An 18,471-nucleotide genomic window follows, 5' to 3' on the forward strand; every position below is an offset into this window, starting at 1 on the left:
TTGCCTCCTCTGCCTCTCTCCCTCCTTCAACTCTGTTAGCTGGATTTCTTCCTCTTTTTTTTTTTTTTTAATTTTAATTTTTTATTTTTTGTTGTTGTTGTTTTGTTTTTTCGAGGCAGGGTTTCTCTGTGTAGTCTGTGAGTCTGGGCTGGACTCACTTTGTAGACCAGGCTGGCCTCGAACTCACAGAGACCTGCCTGCCTCTGCCTCCCAAGTGCTGAGCTTAAAGGCATGCGCCACCACCACACCAGGCTGTCAGCTGGATTTCTAAATGATCCAGAACTCATCAGTTTTGGCCTTCTTCATGTTCTCCACCCTAGTATGAGGTCTGTTCACTTCAGGCCTGAAATAGTCCAGCTGTGATCCCCACCGCTGGCACTGGTCCCAGGAACCTGCTGCCGCTTTTTTATTTTCATTTTTTTATTCCTGAGACAGCTTTTTTCTGTGGAGCCCTGGCTGTCCTGGAACTCACTCTGCAGACCAGGCTGGCCTCCAACTCAGAGATCTGCCTGCCTCTGAGGCTGGGATTGAAGGCATGCCCCATCACCGCCTGGCTGCTCTGGTGCTTTTTAGCTAGATTCTGTCTCTATGATACCTCAGCATTCCCTCCATGTCTCCTCTGCTGAGAGCCTCCAGGGATTTCTGATCTTATCTAGAATAAAAACAACACTCTTGTGTGCATAATATGAAGGTGCACATGTGTGTGCATCTGTATGTAGAGGCCAGCTGGCTGGAGGTCAACCACAAATCCGTCCCTGCCTCCCTGTTATTCAGGCAAGGTCACTGTGTAGCCCTAGATGGCCTCTAAGAGAAAGAGAGCAGGTGGGCGGTAGTGGCGCACATCTTTATTCCTGCACTGGAGAAGCAGACGCAGAAGCAGATCTTTGAGTTTGAGGCCAGCCTGGTCTATAGAGTGAGTTCCAGGACAGCCAGGGCTACACAGAGAAAGGTAGCTCCCTTATTTATTTATTTATTTTAGTTTTTTTGAGGCAGGGTTTTTCTGTGTAGTCCTGGCTGTTCTGGACTCAATTAGTAGACCAAGCTAGCCTCGAACTCACATCAATCAGCCTGCCTCTGCCTCCCGAGTGCTGGGATTAAAGGCGTGCGCCACCATGTCCGTCCTCCCACTTGCTATGTAGCTGAGGATGGGCTTGAACTGACCCTCCTGTCTTCAAGCTGCTGGTATTGTGGACATGTGCCATCACACCAGGCTAGACCTCCACTTGCTGGGACTGCAGGCCTATGCCACCACAGCAGGCTAGAACTGAACTCTGGCAACCAGCCTGAGCTCTCCTCCTGCCCTCCCCTCCTTATCACACCGAGGCCTTATCCCAGTTTCCTTCTAGGGAACAAGAGGTCCCAGTGCTGGGTCCTCCCCACCTCCATAGTTGCCAATAACAATCATACAGTGGCTGGGGCGAGGTCTTCCTCCTCTCTGAGCTGAGGGATATGTGTCCCAAGGATCCTAAGAATGGGATTGCTCTATGACTGACGCTGTCCTGGACGTGGTGTTGGGGTGCGCTCTTGGCCACCACCGTTTACTAAGTAAAAGCAAACCCCGATCCCCAGGCCTCCCGACATTGCCACAGGCCCCAGGAGGCACCCACCCAGCCCCTGCCCAGGTTGTTGTGCAGTTCCCCAGGCACCTCCAAACCTCCCAGCTTGTCTTATCCAAGTCTGGGCTCAGCTGTCCCCAGCTTCCACTCCCATAATTGTCACTGCCGCTCAGTCCCTGTTGAGTCTGCCTTCCTGCTGTTTTGTTCCCTTCAGCTCAGTGCCAGTTTGACAGGTGTCTGCTGTTGCCACTCGCCAGAACACGGGCTTCTGAAACCAACAGTTTGGTCTGGCTTCTACAACTCTTGTCTCTAGCGATTGACAACGGGGCCCAGTACAGTAGGCAGGCAATAAGCAGGTCTCCAATGAGCAACTAAAAGCCAGCCCTTGTGACTGAGGCATGAGTGGAAGACCCTGACCTCAAGAGGCTTGCTCTCAAGACTGGGTTATGGGCGTAAACAGACCTATAATTGAAGGGGTGGGGGCAGGCTTGAGGCTGGGAGAGGGTCTCACAATTGTAGAGGCTGCAGTGTTTGAAGCCAGGGTTTCCTGCAAGAGCCATTCTCCCCTGGACGCATCTTGACAACAGTCCTCCCTCCAAATGGCCTTGCCTTCTTGGTCTTTCTTGGTCAAATTTGCCAGCACTTGGCTGCACTGCAAAGGTGAGGCAGGAGGACTGCAGTAAAGCCAGCTTGGGATGCATAGCAAGAACCCGTTTTACAATTCAAGGGCAAAATGCCCTTTGAAAAGGGATGTTCAGGGGGCTGGAGAGATGGCAGTAAGGGTACTGACTGCTATTCCAGAGGAACAGAGTTCAAATCCCAGCTCCCCGCCTGGCATGGTGGCGCATGCCTTTACTCCTAGCACTTGGGAGGCAGAGGCAGATGGATCGCTGTGAGTTGGAGGCCAGCCTGGTCTACAAAGTGAGTCTAGGACAGCCAAGGCTACACAGAGAAACCCTGTCTCCAAAAATAAATAAATAAATAAATAAATAAATAAATAAATAAAAATTTACAAATCCCAGCACCCACATGGCAGCTCACAACTGTCTGCAACCCCAATATCAGACACTGTTATATAGATATACATCCAGGAAAAACTCAAATGCACATAAAATAAAGATAAACTTTTAAGTAAATAAGTAGATAAATAAAAGGGATGATCAGAGTCAAGTAGTGGTGGCGCACACCTTTAATCCCAGCACTTGGGAGGCAGAGGCAGGCAGATCTCTGTGAGTTCTGGGATTGAGGGCATGTGCTACCACCGCCCGGCTTTTGACTTACTTCTGATCCTGTGTGTAACCCTAGTAAAACTCATTGGGTCACCAAGTTGGACCTTGGTCCTATACTCTGGTCTGTCATGGTCTCCTGCCTAGGGTGAGTGGATGTGTGTGCTGTATCTCACCAAGGAAAAATCTTGTCCCACAACAGTTTGCAGCAGACTACTTACACTGCAGTCAAATCTTGTAGAGACTTGAACAGTGTCATCAGGAGAGAGCCAGACACTGTGTTTATAGGTCTTCCAACGCAATGGTGAGTCCACAGTTTTCTTCTTCTGTAAAATGAGTTCAGCAGGATTGAGGAGAGGGAGCCGGGCCGTGGTGGCGCATGCCTTTAATCCCAGCACTTGAGAGGCAGAGGCAGGTAGATCTCTGTGAGTTCGAGGCCAGCCTGGTCTATAGAGTGAGTTGCAAGACACCCAGAGCTACGCTGTCTTGGTAAACAACGACAAGATTTAGGGGAGGTTTCTAGGAGACGCGGGATTGCGTACGAGCTGCTACGGCAAATACGGGGTGTACTGCCCCAACTATTCTTTTCATCTGAGATTCTAGCTCCTTCTTGTCTCCTGCCAGGATAGAGGAGGCCTGAGCTGAGACCAGAGGCATGCCACTGCTCTGAGGCTGCTGAGCAGTGGGAAGGGACAAGGACAGAAAGACCTAGAATCTCCAGATGGGCACCACCATCCCTGCAGGTATCTTTGCGCTTTGAGCATTTTATCTTTTGGTATCTCTGGGCTCAGCAATTGCTCCTTTGAGCTGTTGGGGATGGAAGGTAACGGGCGGTTCTTAGATGGCTCACATCCTGAGGCCTCTGCTCCCAGCTTCCCCTGCCTTCCCAGGCTTATTTTTTGTACAGATAGTAGCAGCTTCCTTTCTCGTAATGCAGGTTTCCACACCCCCAGCCTTGGTCCTTCTCACACCCCACTATGACTCACTTTGCTACGGCTAAATGGAGCTCAAGGCACTGGGAATCCTAAAGTTTGTTCATTCAATCATTGCCATCCACCAGATTGTTTTGTTTTGTTTGTCTTTTGAGATAAGGATCTCACGCTGTAGCACTGGATAGCCTGGAATCCCAAAGGTAGCCCAGGCTATCTTCTGATTTTCCTGGATTACAGATGAGTGCCGCTGCAACTGGTTTGTTTACCAGCCGTTTTTTTTTTTTTTTTTTCCTTTTTCTTTTAAGGCAACATTTCTTTGTATAGCCTTGGCTGTCCTGGACTCACTTTGTAAACCAGGGTGGCCTAGAACACACTGAGATCTGCCAGCCTCTGCCTCTCTTTACAGTTGTGCGCCACCATGGCCTGGCTCTTTTTCTTTTTCTTTCTTTTTTTTTTTTTTACTCATTACTTGTGTACCGCTTGCATGCCTGGTGCCTGTGTAGGCCAGTAGAGGGCGTTGGGTCCCCTGGATCTGAAGTTAGACACACGTGAGCCGCCACGTGAGCGCTGGGACCCAAACTCCATTCTCTCTTGGTGTGGTAGCGGGGGATGCACGAACCTGAGTCACAGCCCAGAACTTTCTCTCAGTTGTCAGACGCCACTGAGTGTTAATTTATGTTTGCCATAAAAAACGCCAAGAGTCCACTCAGATTGACTTAGGAGGACTGCCCTGAAGTCAAGAATAAGTACTGGGTTTTGAAGGCTGAACAATGGGGTAAGAGCTCCTGGCCTGTGCCACGCAAGCATCTGACGTGAACTGACCGAGTCCCGTCAGTGGTCGGGGAAGGTACCCTTGTCCTTAATTCACAAGCCCAGAGAAGTTACTTGCGGGAGAAGGATTTGAATGCGGCAGCCGAGCTCCAGAGCCTTCTGGCTGCTCTGAGCTCAGAGCTAGGCGCTCGAGTGGGAAGAGGGAACCTGGCGGGCTCCAAAGGCTGGGGGTTAGAATTTGAGAAGGTCGCCTGAGAACAAAGACCTTTTAGGGATTTTGGAGATGGGGGGGTGGGGACAGGGAAGTGACCTGGTCAGAATTGAAATTTCAAAAGCTCCCAGTAGCTGGAGGGTGTGGGGGATGGGGAGAGTCAGGCCTGGAGGCTGGTGGGAAGCTGCTGCCTCCTACCCCAGTACGGATAACTAAGGAAGGCCTTAGGGCTGGCGTCCCTCTGCCCATGGAACTACGCTGTCGCAGAAGCCAGGCGTGGAAGATGGCGGGACGGTACGTGTCACGGGGCCGGGGGCGTGGAAGGTCTTGGAGCCGAGATCTGTGGTGATGTTTTGGGGGCTTGCCAAGCTGGCCGGCTGGAACGTGCGTGTATTTGGAGGGGGAGCCACGTGGGAACGGCTGAGTTGTGATGTAGTTGCTCCGCTGTGGTCCGCATTTTGTCCTTGATTTGTTTGTGATGTTGCGTGCTTCCTGATGGCCTCCCGCAAGGGACTTTGGGTCCTCTAACCCATAGGTTGTTTCTTGGAGTTTTAGAGGCGGAGAGGGTTTACGCTTCATTTTTCTTATAAATGTCTTTTTCGGTCGGGCGCGGTGGTGCACGCCTTTAGTCTCAGCACACGGGATGTAGAGGCAGGTGGGATCACTGAGTTCGAGGCCAACCTGGTCTTCAAAGTGAGTCCAGGACAGCTAAGGCTATGCAGAGAAACCCCGTCTGGAAAAAACAAGCAAACAAACAAACAACCCCTCTCCCTCAAAAAAAAAAGTCTTTTTCCACACCCTGGTGCTGGGGATTGAACCCAGGGCCTTGATCATGGTAGCTAAACCCTCCACTGTTGGACCCGCAGCCTTCGTTTTGCTGGTAGATGAAGTCCTTAATCTTTGTACCTGTTGTCACCTACCTGGGATCTGAGATAGTACCAGTTCTGTAGGCCAATGAGGGTCATTCATTTGTAAAATGTGCATGGGTTAATCCCACCACTCAGGGAGGTTTAGGGAGGAAGACTGTAGATTTGAGACCAGCCTGGGCTACATGGTTTAAAAAAATAAAAGGGGGGGGGTGGTGAGATGGTTTAGTGGGTCTGACTGTAACCTGAGTTGAATCCCAGGACTCCCGGGATAGAAGGAGAGTGGGACCTCCTGCAGATTGGCCTTTGCCCTTCACACAAGGAAGAGTGTGCAGGCGCACACACCTAAGTGTAGTCGGAAGGGCACATGTACACATCAAAAGAGAAAATGTAAATAAATAAATGAACCAGGTATGGTGAAATCCCAATCCTTGGCCGACTGAGGGGGAAGGGTTATGGATCTAGAGCAGCTTGAGATACATAGTTTAACTAACAAACAAACAAATAAACAAACAAACTCAAAGCAGGTGTGGTGACACACCTTTAATCCCAAACCCTGAAGAGACAGGCTGGAGAGGATCTCTGTTAGTGTGAGACCAGCCTGGACTACACAGAGTTCCAGGTCAGCCTGGGCTACTAAGTGAGACCCTATTTTTTTTTTTAAGTGTTTGGTACATGGGAAGCCTTAGTAAAGACAAGCTATCCTTAAAGGGAAGAGGATGGTAACGTTGTCATGGCAACCTTGGGAAGAGGTAAAGCCCAGAGATGTTGCCTCAGTCCTGAGCAAGCCACATTAAGTCACTGCATTCAGTGACAACAGGACTATCTATTTGTTATTTATTTATTATGTACACAGTGTTCTGCCTGCATGTACACCCGCACACCAGAAGAGGACACCGGATCTCATTGTAGATGGTTGGGAGCTACCATGTGGTTGCTGGGAATTGAACTCAGGACCTTTGGAAGAGCAGCCAGTGCTCTTAACCTCTGAGCCATCTCTGCAGCCCCAGCAAGAGAACTCTTAAGAAAGATCTGTGTGCATTTCTTCGGATGAACAGATCTTGAAACTCCTAGCTGTGGGACACTCCAGGTGCCTAGGAGTATTTGTGAATGACCCAGTTCCTGCCCCAGAAGCAAACTCTGAGGATAATTTTAAAAGATGCTAAGCATTGGGAAGAAAGTGAAACTGAGGGCTGGTTCAGAGGTTAAGAGCACTGGCTGCTCTTCCAAAGGTCCTGAGTTAAAGTCTCAGCAACCACATGGTGGCTCACAACCATCCATATATCTGGTGTCTTCTTCTGCCTGCATGTACACCTGCAGGCCAAACACTGTATACATAATAAATAAATCTTGAAAAAGAAAAAGAAAATGCAAATGTTTGTGGTGTGATCCCAGAGGGCTCCCTGGAGGAGGTGGCATTTGGTTCTGGATCCGAAGCAGAAGGAATGGTGCCAATGAAAGGGTTCCATGTCATGGGTACTATTTGCAGTAGATAAAACTCCATTTTGGGGACTTCAAAAAAGGCTAGGGTAGCTGGAATGACAAACAGGTCACAGAGAAGTACTTGATGATAATCCTGTGGTTCGGTCATCTCTAAGTCAGAGGGCGCCACGGTTGGCGTACTGGACAGACATCTTGCATAGAAACTTCATTCAAGAAAAAGGCTTCTGGCCAGGTGTGGTGCTGCACGCCTGTAATCCCAGCACTTGGGAGGAGGAGGCAGGCGGATCGCTGTGAGTTCCAGGCTAGCCTGGTCCACAAAGGAAGTCCAGGACAGCCAAGGCTATACAGTGAGACCAGTCTCGGAAAAAGAAAAAAGTTTTTGTGGGCTAATATTTATTAAATTATTAAATTTAATTATTAAATATTATGCCCCAGGCCTGTGCCAGCACTGGGGACAGGCCAGCGGGAGATACCAAGACCTTGCTTTTGTACACAGATTCAAAATCAGCACTGAGAGATGCTCAGAGAGCATTGCTGGGGCCTAAAAGGAAATGCATACGATTGTCTCAGAAAGCTGGGACTGTGGTCTTGGGAGGGCACAGAGGGTACTTAAGGCCTGAAGTGGGGTTCCTCTTGGGGAGGCTGAGAGTTGAGTAAGGAGGCTGGAAGGTGCTGGCCAACCTAGCACAGGGAGAAATGGAGAGGGCAAAATCTCCAGAATGACAGGTGCAAATATTTGTGAAAATAGCCCCATAGTGTTTAGTTTGGTTTATTTATTTATTTATTTATTTTGGTTTTTCAAGACAGGGTTTTCTCTGTGTAGCCTTGACTGTCCTGGACGTGCCTCTGTCTCCTGAGTGCTGAGATTAAAGGTATGCACCACCATGCCTGGCACTCAGGAGACAGAGGCAGGTGGACTGTGAATCTAAGGCTAGTCTGGGCTATATAACCAATTCCAGGCCAATCTGAGCTACATAGTAAAACCCTGTTTCTCAAAAACAAAACAAAACAAAAAAAAAAAACCACCCAAAAAAAACCACCCAAAAACCCAGGCCAGCCAGGCATCGATGGCACACGCCTTTAATCCCAGCACTTGAGAGGCAGAAGCTGGTGGATCTCTGTGAGGTCTGGAACTCTCTGTTTAGCCCAGGCTGGCCTCAAACTTATGATCCTTCTGCCTCTGCCTCTTCAGCATGTTTTACAGGCACACACTACCACAACTGCCTTATTTATTTATTTTATGCATAAGAGTGTTTGCTGCATGCTTGTGCGTACTTACTGCTGCTTACCTGGAGCCCAGGGATATAAAAAGATGGTGTCAGAAGCCGGGCATGGTGGCGTGGCGCACGCCTTTAATCCCAGCACTCGGGAGGCAGAGGCAGGTAGATCGCTGTGAGTTCGAGGCCAGCCTGGTCTACAAAGTTAGTCTAGGGCAGTCAAGGCTACGCAGAGAAACCCTGTCTCGAGAAACAAAACAAAAAAAAAAAAAAAAAAAAAAAAAAAAGATGGTGTCAGATCCCCTGGGAGCTGGGATTGGAGAAGGTTGTGAACCCCCATGTGGTGCTGGGAACAGCTGCCAGAGCAGCAAGTGCTTTTAACCACCAAGCCTTCTCTCCAGCCTGTCCCTGTCCTTCCGGTAAACATTTTAGATGCTGTGGGCCATCTGTCTCTGCAGGTGCCTGGCCTCCTAAGGGCACACATACCAGCAACTCAAAGCTATTACAGATAGAAGCATTTCTCCAGCCCTGAGGCAGTCTCATAGAGCCCAGGCTGGCCTTGAACTCGTGTTACCTTGGATCAACTTGAACTGATTTAAAAAAAAAAAAATAACTTGTGCGTTGGTGTTTAGCCAGGATGTATGTCTGTGAGGGTGTCAGATGTTGGAGTTAGAAACAGTTGTGAGCTGCCATGTGGGTGCTGGGCATTGAACCCAGATCCTCTGGGAGAGCAGTCAGTGCTCTTAACTGCTGGGCCATCTTTCCAATCCCTTGGACTGATTTTTTAAAAAGTAAATGTTAAGCCGGGCGTGGTAGAGCACGCCTTTAATCCCAGCACTCGGGAGGCAGAGGCAGGTAAATCACTGTGAGTTCGAGGCCAGCCTGGTCTACAAAGCGAGTCCAGGACAGCCAAGGCTACACAGAGAAACCCTGTCTCAAAAAAAACCAAAAAAAAAAAAAAAAAAAAAAGTAAATGTTGTAGAGGAGTTTATTAAGTGAGCATGGGGGGACAAGGGAAGAGAGAGGGGTACCCCAGAGAGAGACAGAGACAGAGACAGGAAGAGTGAGAAGAAGAGAGAGGAAGAGTAAGAGGGGTGAGAGAGAGAGAGAGAGAGAGAGAGAGAGAGAGAGAGAGAAGGGGAAAGTAAGAGGGAGAGAAGGGAGTAGAAAGAGTTGAACTGATTCTTTTTTCTTTTCTTTCTTTCTTCTTCTTCTTCTTCTTCTTCTTCTTCTTCTTCTTCTTCTTCTTCTTCTTCTTCTTTTTTCTTTTCGAGACAGGGTTTCTCTGTGTAGCCTTGGCTGTCCTGGAACTCACTCTGTAGACCAGGCTGGCCTCGAACTCACAGAGATCCACCTGTCTCTGCCTCCAGTGTGCAAGTGCTGGGATTAAAGGTGTGCCGCGCCTGGCTATTCCTCTACTTTCTGAGTGCAGGGATCACCCCGTGTGTGCCCCCCACCTCACTCAGAGCCCTACTTCTCTTCTGAGACAGGATCTCACTGTGTGGTCCAGGCCTTCAAGTTGTCATCCTCTAGCGTCAGCCTCCTAAGGGACCGGAAGTGCCATCAAGCCCGATTGCCTAGGAGGTTTTGAGCAGGCAGGCGACATGTCATCTTGGGGATGGGATCCCTACAGCTGCTGGCCATGCCTCATTCCTGGGATCTGCTGGCCTTGAGAACCATAAAGCAGTGTCCCTTGGTGCCTTAGAGGAGAGTGAGGGAATACAGACTAGCAGATACAAGGGACAGGTGGCTCCCTGGGAGAGCAGGGCACTGGGCCCTACAGAAATGCTGGAGGTGGCCGACCACCAGCCTGAGGTTTGTCTAAGGCTGCCTTGAAGGCTGAGGGTAAGAGTGGCAGGGTTGAGTTGGGGGCAGTCAGGTGGGGCGGGATCCTGGACCAGAGTCACTGGTTGGCAGGCAGGGGGATGCTGGCTGTGACTTGCGCACTCTCAGGTCTCAGTAACCAGGGGCTTTGAGACATCACACTGGCAAGGCCATGTGTTTCACACCACAGGTTTCTGGAACCAAGAAGTCTTCCAGGTGGGCATCACATAGGAAGGGCTCTCAGGCTTGGAGATCGGGGATTTTGTTCATCAGGAGGACCCCCGAGAGGACAGGGGAACCCAGCCTGGTGGCATTTCTGTGCGTAGAAGTGCCATCCGGCTCCCTGGAAGTTGAGAAGAAACAGGAAGGTGAGGCCTGGAGACAGGGGAAGCGGGCCTTACTGAGCGCCTCCTCTGTTCACTGGAGTGGGAGGGAACTGTGAGGGTTCCTTGAGACCAGCAAGGCAGTGAGGTGACTATCTATGTTGGAGCATAGCCCGGTGCTGGGCTTGAAGTAGATAAATGTTTGCATTCTGTTCATTTGTCTCGTCTTCCAGACAACTCTATGGTTCTTGTGCTCCCAGATGAGCCGTGGACATTACTTGGGGGTTCTGCAGCTGGGCAGAAGGAACCAGAGTCAGACTTGCAGAAATGTTTAGCTCCTGGGTACATGGGGGCCTCCTCTCTCCCTCCTCTTCCCTCCCTCCTTTTCTTCCTTCTTTGACAGGGTCTCACATGGCCCAGGCTGGCCTTGAACTCACACAGTGTAGCCAGGATGACTGAATACCAGATCCTCCTGAGTGAGTGCTGGGATTACAAGCGTTTAACACCACAGCCGGTTTAGGTAGTGCTGTGGTCAGGACCTCTCTGCACAGGCTGGGCAAGCTCTCTAGGACTGAGCCCCATCCCAGCCTTGTGGTTTATCTCTCAGTGGGCTTTTCATTGGCTTTAGAATCAGGGATGATGTAGACTGGGTGTGGAGGAAGGTAGGATGGGAAGGAGAAAATATGCTGGATAGTTTGACTGAGCCACCGGTGGACGGACAGCATAGCAATCACAGACCTCAGAACCAAGCTCAGGCCTGACTCAGGGCTTTTGTATGTGTTTCCTGTGCCTGTTTTCAGCTCTGGTCTCCCGGAGCTTAGAAACAGTCCTACCTTTCTGGAGCCGACCTCTCACCCCACCCTCATGTCGTTTCCTCTGTCCCTGTCCCCTGTTCCTCTTCACAGTGGTCTGCCTCAGTTTGGTGTCTTATCTTGTGTGTGGATTTCTTTATTCCTTTGGTGCTTCTTTTGTTCCACTGCCTGCTTCTTCGGAGTGGGATGAGCAGACAGCAGGCCTGGCGCTAGCTAGACAGGCTGGGGCAGGCTGTGTCTGTATCTATGGCAAGTGTCTGCTTTCGCTAGCCTGGAAAGGTTAGACCTGGGCACTCAGATCCCTCTCTGGTTACGGGTGAAATGGTCCATGAAAAGGGTTTTTTCTTTTTTCTTTTTTTTTTTTTTTTTGGTTTTTCGAGACAGGGTCTTTCTGTGTAATCCTTGGCTATCCTGGATTCGCTCTGTAGACCAGGCTGGCCTCGAGCTCACAGCGATCCACCTGCCTCTGCCTCCCAAGTGCTGGGATTAAAGGCGTGCGTGCCCCAACACACCCGGCTCCATGAAAAGGTTTTAAGGAGAGAGGAAAAACAGGCCTCACATCTTATGAGTATTAGGCATGTACTCATGTGCCCACAAGTGTGGGGGAGGGGACTGCAACCTCTGCCTCACTGTGGAGTCCGGGCTGGCCTTGAACTTAGGCTTTCCCTGGGAATGGCCTCCCCATCGGCTCAAGTTCCCATAGTCAGTAAAGAGGGAAGCTGGGCCTGCTCCTTCCCTCTGAGGCTGACTCTATACCCTGCCTATATGAGTCCCCAGTTTCACTGTGTCCAGAGAGACAGTGGGGAGGAAGGGACACCACATGGCTGGAGAGAGGCTGCGGTGGGGCTGTCCAGTATCCGAGACCTGCAGAGGGAGGATCCTGGGGTCAGTGGTGACTTTGGATGCTGAAGTTTTTTTGGTTTCATTTTGTTTGTTTGTTTGTTTGTTTTTTTGGCTTTTCAAGACATGGTCTCTCTGTGTTAGCGTTGGCTGTCCTGGACTCCCTCTGTAGACCAGGCTGGCCTCGAACTCAGAGATTTGCTTGCCTCTGCCTCCCGAGCGCTGGGATGAAAGGCGTGCGCCACCACGGCCCCAGCTGGATGCTGAAGTTTTTAGGTATATTAATGAGAGTCAGGTGTGGTGGTGCACGCCTATAATCCCAGCACTTGTGAGGCAGAGGCAGGCGGATCTCTGTGAGTTCAAGGCCAGCCTGGTCTACAGAGTGAGTTCCAGGACAGCCAGGGTTACAGAGAGAAACACTGCCTCGTCTAGGAAACTGGATATGGGCCGGCTTTGTGCTTCAGGTACAGTGCTCCTAGGTGGGGTTGTGACTGTTGCTCCCTTGTGTAGTGAGGAAGTCTGTGCGCGGAGGGCTGTGGGCCCCGGGCAAGGCCTCGCAGCTGGTGAGTGGAGCAGCTGGGATTCCCAGCCGTCGGTCTGGCGCTGGCAGCCACACTCAGCCACTGCACCGGTCTGCCTCTTGATGTGGGGTAGAAGGAGAAAGGGTGGACGGTGCAAGACACACGGGGTCCTGCCTTAGCCAGGGTGGAGAGGCAGACCTGAGTGTCTTTCTGTTGGCCACCCTTTCTTTTTCTTTTTGCTGTGTTGATGAGCTCGCCCATGGCCTGTTCAGCCACTGAGCTATACCCTCAAGTCTTTGGGTTTTGGCAATAGGATCTTACTATACGTAGCCCAGGATAACCTCGAACTCAAGCCTTCCAAGTGAAGGAATTACAGCCACGCTCTACCACACCAGGGTTTGGAGGAGAGATGGGCTTAGGGGAGGGGGTACAAAGCAGAGCTGGAGACCAAGTGCAGTGGCCAGAGGATGGGCACGGCATGTGGAGAGGACAGATGGGCATGCCGAGTGAAGTGAGGCGTGGAAGGAGCAGGAACCAGAGATGGGAGGGGGTACTGCGTTGGGGAGGCCTGGTGGTCAGCTGTAAGACCTGAGCTTTTGCTCTTAGAGGGGTGGGCATCAAGGATGGATTCAGAGGAGGGACAGGACCTGGACAAGGATTGCCGATATCCTGGTGTGTGTGTGTGTGTGTGTGTGTGTGTGTGTGTGTGTGTGTGTGTTCGTGTTCTCAGCATCTGCAATGACAGGGGCAAAGGTTCTGGTAGGAGACTGGCAGGCACCTCATTCATTCTATTATTATTATTATTATTATTGTTGTTGTTGTTGTTGTTGTTTTTGAGCCAGGGTTTCTCTGTGTAGCCTTGTCTGTTCTGGACTCACTTTGTAGACCAGGCTGGCCTCGAACTCACAGCAATCCACCTGCCTCTGCCTCCCAAATGTTGGGATTAAAGGCGTGCACCACCACGCCTGGCTCATTCATTATTTTTGAGACAGGGTCTCTCTGTGTAGCCCTGGCTGTCCCTGGAACTTGCTAGATAGACCAGGCTGGCCTCAAACTCACAGAGGTTCACCTGCCTCCCGAGTGCCGGATTGAAGGTGCGTGTCACCACCCCTGGCCCTGTTGTGTTGTAGGCCTATTACATTCCATGACTGGATGAGTTCAGTTTAAGGTACCATGGTAAGGACCATGGTAAGCCTCAGTTGGCTTGCTGACACTGACGCTGGCTGAGTCTCTGGTAGGCTGTCCTGTGTATGCAGTGTAGACTGTGTCACCGTATCCTTAGATTTTGCCTATTAGGTCCCTGGAGCATCTGCATCCTCAGCTCCTAGATGTGACAATTGGGAAACCTCTCCCGAGTTTACCACAGTCTTTTGGGAGGCAAATGCTTTCCTCCACCGAAAACTGATGGTCTAGTGGGAGGGAGAGACAAACAGTAAAGCAACAGGACAGCAGAAAAGCAGGTTTGGCTCATACTGAATCGCCTTCCCTTCTGACTTTGCTTTGACCCTGTGTTACCCCCCCCTCCCCCCATAATACACCCCTGTGTGTCGGCCATCTGTCTGATGGGGCACAGGCTGTTCATCTTCCCATCTGCCCTTTGCCCCAACCCTTTGTATTTTCCCCTCTTGCCACTTGTCTAATTCTGCCAGCCCTTTCTAGAAAGAAGTAAAAGCACACACAGACACACACACAGACACACACACACAGACACACACACACACACACATACAGACACACATAGATACACACACACACAGAGGCACAGACACACATAGATACACACACACAGACACACATAGATACACACAGACACACAGGCACACACATACAGATACAGACACACACACACACACACACACACACACACACACACACACACGCTCACATGCACATGTGCACACCCCTCCTCTCACGGCAGACATCTTGTCCTAGGGAGACACAAGTTCTGTCTGCCTCTCTGTGGCTGTAACAGGATGCTGTCAGCTCCATCCGTAAAGGTGAGCCCTGCTGTCACTGTCCCCAGGCTTGGCTCCAGTTCTAACTGGCCAAACAGAAACAACACAAAACCCAAGATATTTTAAACACCGCCCCTGCCTCAGTCCCCGTCATTTCATGTAACCGACGAGCAGTGTGCTGCTTGCTTGCTTGTCCAAGGCAGATAAGTCCAGGGCGCCCGTCTCCTAGTTGCTGCCTAAGCTATCTTGGGATGCAGCTTGCAGAGGCTGCTCCTCCTGCTGCTGCCTGGCTGCTGGCCAGAGGCTCTGAGAAGCATCTCAGTGAGGCCTGGCCTCTGCTAAGTGAGGCGCAGGGGAGGGAGGGAGGCTGGACAACCCTTTCCTTTTCTCCAAGGCTAGCCACCTTCGCATGGCATGGCTTCCCAGAAGCCAGATTCCGATCTTGTAAGAGCCAAAGAGCTGAGCTACGTGCATAAGCTGCTTTTCACTTTTTATTCTGAGACACAGAATCTTACAGTTGCTCAGGCTGGCCTCGAACTCACCCTCCTTGAGGCTCAAGGCTAGCCTTTTAATTTGCCATCCTCACTCCACCCCGTAGGTGGGATTGCAGGCCTGCACCATCAGGCCTGGCGACAGGTTTAATGTAATTTTATTAGCTCATTACTTATTAATATCATCAAGGAGACTGCTTGTTTAGGCCTGTGCTGCTTTTCTGTACAAAACATCATAGTTGGTTTTTTTTTTTTCCTTCCCTTCCCTTCCCAGCCTCAGCACAGCGTACATTCTGGGTCTCAAAATCCCTGGCAGTGTGGGGACCGTCTTGTAGTGTTTTTTACTTTAATATCTCTGGTTTTCACTCACTGGATGTCACCAGCCACCTCATCTCCGCTTGTGAGAACCCAGGAGTCTCCCAGTTGTCACTTAGATTGGGGGACAAAATTGCGTCTGTCGGAATGCCCAGAGTTTAAGAACTGTAAAAGCCTCATTTGAGGTGGCAAGCTAGCAGCAGGTTTGTACAGGAGGGGGCTTCCCCACCCTCATTTGTAATGAAAGGTTGCATCTGTGGAGTCCTGTGTCTCCCAGCTCTGTGGCTCAATTCAAAGCCCACCAAGGGTGGGTGGATGTCTTAAGAGAGAGATAAAGGGCTCACCGTTGCCGCTGGGGAGACGTTAGCCTCAGTCTGGCCTCATGTCTCTGTCTTTCTCCAGAAGCCAAAACAACCCAGGCTTACTACTGGGGTAGACGTGGGGTCACAGGCATCTGCTAGCTGTGTGACCTTGAGCGGTGCACATCGCTTCTCTGGGCCCGTTCCCTGCCCTGACCAACTTAGCCACTGCGCAGCACAGATGTGTGCCCCCCGCCCCCCCAGCACTGAGGGTTTTGAGTAGCCTTCTCTGTTTCTTGCCTATCAGCCAGCCACATTCCATTAAGCTCTGGCTCAGCCTTGGTTGGTGGGCGGGCCCGCAGGCTTCCTCCTCAATCTGTGTCCTTCCCAGAACCCCTACCTTTGTCTCAGGCTCTAGCCCCAGTTACACTTCCCAGATAACCTCAGACAAGCCTGAATGGTAGCAGCATTCCTCAAACAAAGCTGCCCCCATAGGCCGCCGGCGCATGCATGCATGCAGGCAGCTTCCTGCTCTTTGCCCCAGAAAACTGTTCAAGTGATCAGAGGCAGGGAGAGAGGGAGGGAGGGAGAAAAGAGAGAGAGAGAGAGAGAGAGAGAGAGAGAGAGAGAGAGAGAGAGGGTGTGTGTGTTGCAATTGCTTATGCAACAAGCTTTAATCTGGAAGTATCCATGAATGCTCTGGCTGTGCATGCATTTCCTTTTCCAGTTGTGAAGTTAGGTGCCCGCGAGACCTACCAGCAGCCCCGGGTGTTGTTACTCCTCCTAAAACAACATTCATCTGGGTGACGGTAGAGTCCGAAGCCACATGAATCGGCGGTGGGGGATGGGGGGGGGGAAGAGTGTGCCCACCCAGGTCAGGCCTCTGGTTCCCCATTTGGTCCCAGTAAGCTTTCCCTCCCCGGTAAGAGCTGATCCCCACCCCCACCCCCTGCTTCGGGTGAGGCCGGGCCTGTTGTCCTGAATGCCTTTGTCAGGCCTGGTGGCTCTGGAGATGTCCTCTCAGCATACTGGCCTCAGCTGGTTAAAACAACAAAATCCTGTCTCCTTTTCAAAGCCAGGGTCCGTTCTACAGGAGTGGGTTTAGATTCCTGGCCAGGTCTAGGAGCCGGGCAGCAGATCCCCAGCCAGGGAGATTGCGTTTGGGCCTGCTGGACATCCGGTGTCCTTGGGGGGCAGGGAGAGCACAGCCAGCAGCTCAGCTCTTTCAGTTTCTTTGAGGAATGGCGCGGGGACGCAGGCAGGAATGAGTCCTAATTTCAGTGGCTGGGAGGTGGGGGCGGGGAGGGGGCTTTATTGCTTCCTGGGTCTGCCTCCTGGTGTCTGGCTGTATCAACTCCAGTCCCTAAAGAAAGGTGTTTATTTCGCGTCTGTTTTCTGTTTTTTAATCTTGTTAATTAAGGATGTTGTGGTTTAAAACAAAACACCCGAAAGAATAGGAAAGAGTCTTGGACAGCCTAAGATTCTTCTCTTTGCCTTTTCTACAAATGGCAGCTTTTAGGAAGAAACAGGCACTGGCCTCCCATCCAGCACTGTTGAAACGAGGTGAATTATAAGCAGGTCTGAGAAACTAGTTAATATTTTACTGGGGAGCAGAGCCAGAGATGGGGAGAGTCGGAGGAACTGCCAAGCGTGAGGCTGTGTGTGAAATCGCCATTCCATCTGCCTTAGGGGACGGAAAAGAAACAGTTCTCTGTGGAAATAAATTGAAGCCGGGAACCCTTAGGAAGCCCAGGGGATTTGTCTGCCCACCAAGCAGGGCCCAGTTTCCCCCCAGAACACACATACAGGGGCGATTGTGGCAGAAAGAGCCAACCTGTGGGTGTGCAGGCCTGACTATAATGGAGGTTCTTGTTTCCTGCCCGGGTTTGACATCTTTCTCTGTCCCTCTGGATTTAAATGGCTTCTCAGACCGAGAGGCACTGCCTGTATGCCCTGGATTCAGAAGGTCCACGCCTCCTTGGGAAGCAGAGGCGAGACAGCAGTTAGCTAGCTCGCGCTCACGCTCTCTCTCTCTCTCTTTCTGCATCTGCCTGGGAGAGCTGCAGCTGGTATTTTTCCACAGGCCTTTTCTGCAATCTCAGGGCCTAGTTTTTCCCAGCAAGGCCCAGAGTCCGAGAGAGGGTTAACAGGCAGGAAGCTGAAGGCATCGCAGACTAATACGGAAGTCAGATTTTTGTTTAACTGACAGGTTTAGCAGGCCTCATCTGTGGGGGAGGGAGCTGGGAAGGGAAGTCTGTAGATTGAGGCATGTGGCCTGCTTGTAATGCATTTGGCTTTTCTTAGGGTAAGCCCGGAGAGGGTCCCTTCCTTGCCATCTTGGCAAAGGACCCTTTTGGTTTTTCTTTGAGGACTGACTGAGGGGGCTGGTGAGGTTTTTAGACTTCCACCCAGCCTTGCAAATGGCTCTGTGGGCCTGCTTTTTCCAATAGGCACTTTGACCATGACTAGGCAAACTTGACCACTCCTCCCCACAGCAGCGGCGCCTCTCAGCTCTCAGGAACCTGGATGCCCCTTGCTGATTTGTTGGGGGCCTCCCTTGGGCTGCCTGTTCCCCCCACCCCCACCCCTCAACCCCTCAGAGGCCTGTGCTGCTGGCCTTGCCCCTTTTGCTCCTGGCTCCCTGGGACTCTACCCTTCAGCTCGACTTTCTCTTTTGAGACCTACTCAAGCTGGCTTGTTTAGAAAACGGCCTGTTTGCCTCCTTAGAGAAGGACCTTCTGTGTGGGGGCAGGTGTGGATGAGTCGTCCAGCCCACCCCAAAAGGGCTCTTCCCTGTGGCATCCTGGCTTCAGGCTTCGCTGGAGCAGGTCAGGCTGGCTGCACGGGTTTGCCTAGACTCGGGAATCTA

General features: G+C 51.2%; 1 protein-coding gene across 11 annotated transcripts in view; it reads left to right on the forward strand.

The window, feature by feature from the left end:
* The first annotated feature begins 4,319 nt into the window (after positions 1-4,319).
* Positions 4,320-18,471, forward strand: part of ZMYND8 (zinc finger MYND-type containing 8) — a 115,896-nt gene continuing 101,744 nt past the window's right edge. For 2 of the 11 annotated variants that reach the window (XM_084775043.1, XM_084775058.1), the window contains exon 1: positions 4,921-4,990. In XM_084775043.1, the coding sequence (XP_084631169.1) occupies positions 4,944-4,990 (47 nt within the window). In that variant the 5' untranslated portion in view covers positions 4,921-4,943. Of the gene's footprint in view, positions 4,490-4,919; positions 4,991-18,219; positions 18,431-18,471 lie in introns of those variants that run through there. The other 9 variants (XM_084775065.1, XM_084775047.1, XM_084775062.1 and 6 more) reach the window with 8 other exon arrangements.

The sequence above is a fragment of the Acomys minous genome (genome assembly GCF_964271855.1).
Source record: "Acomys minous genome assembly, chromosome: 3".
Classification (NCBI taxonomy): Eukaryota; Metazoa; Chordata; class Mammalia; order Rodentia; family Muridae; genus Acomys; species Acomys minous.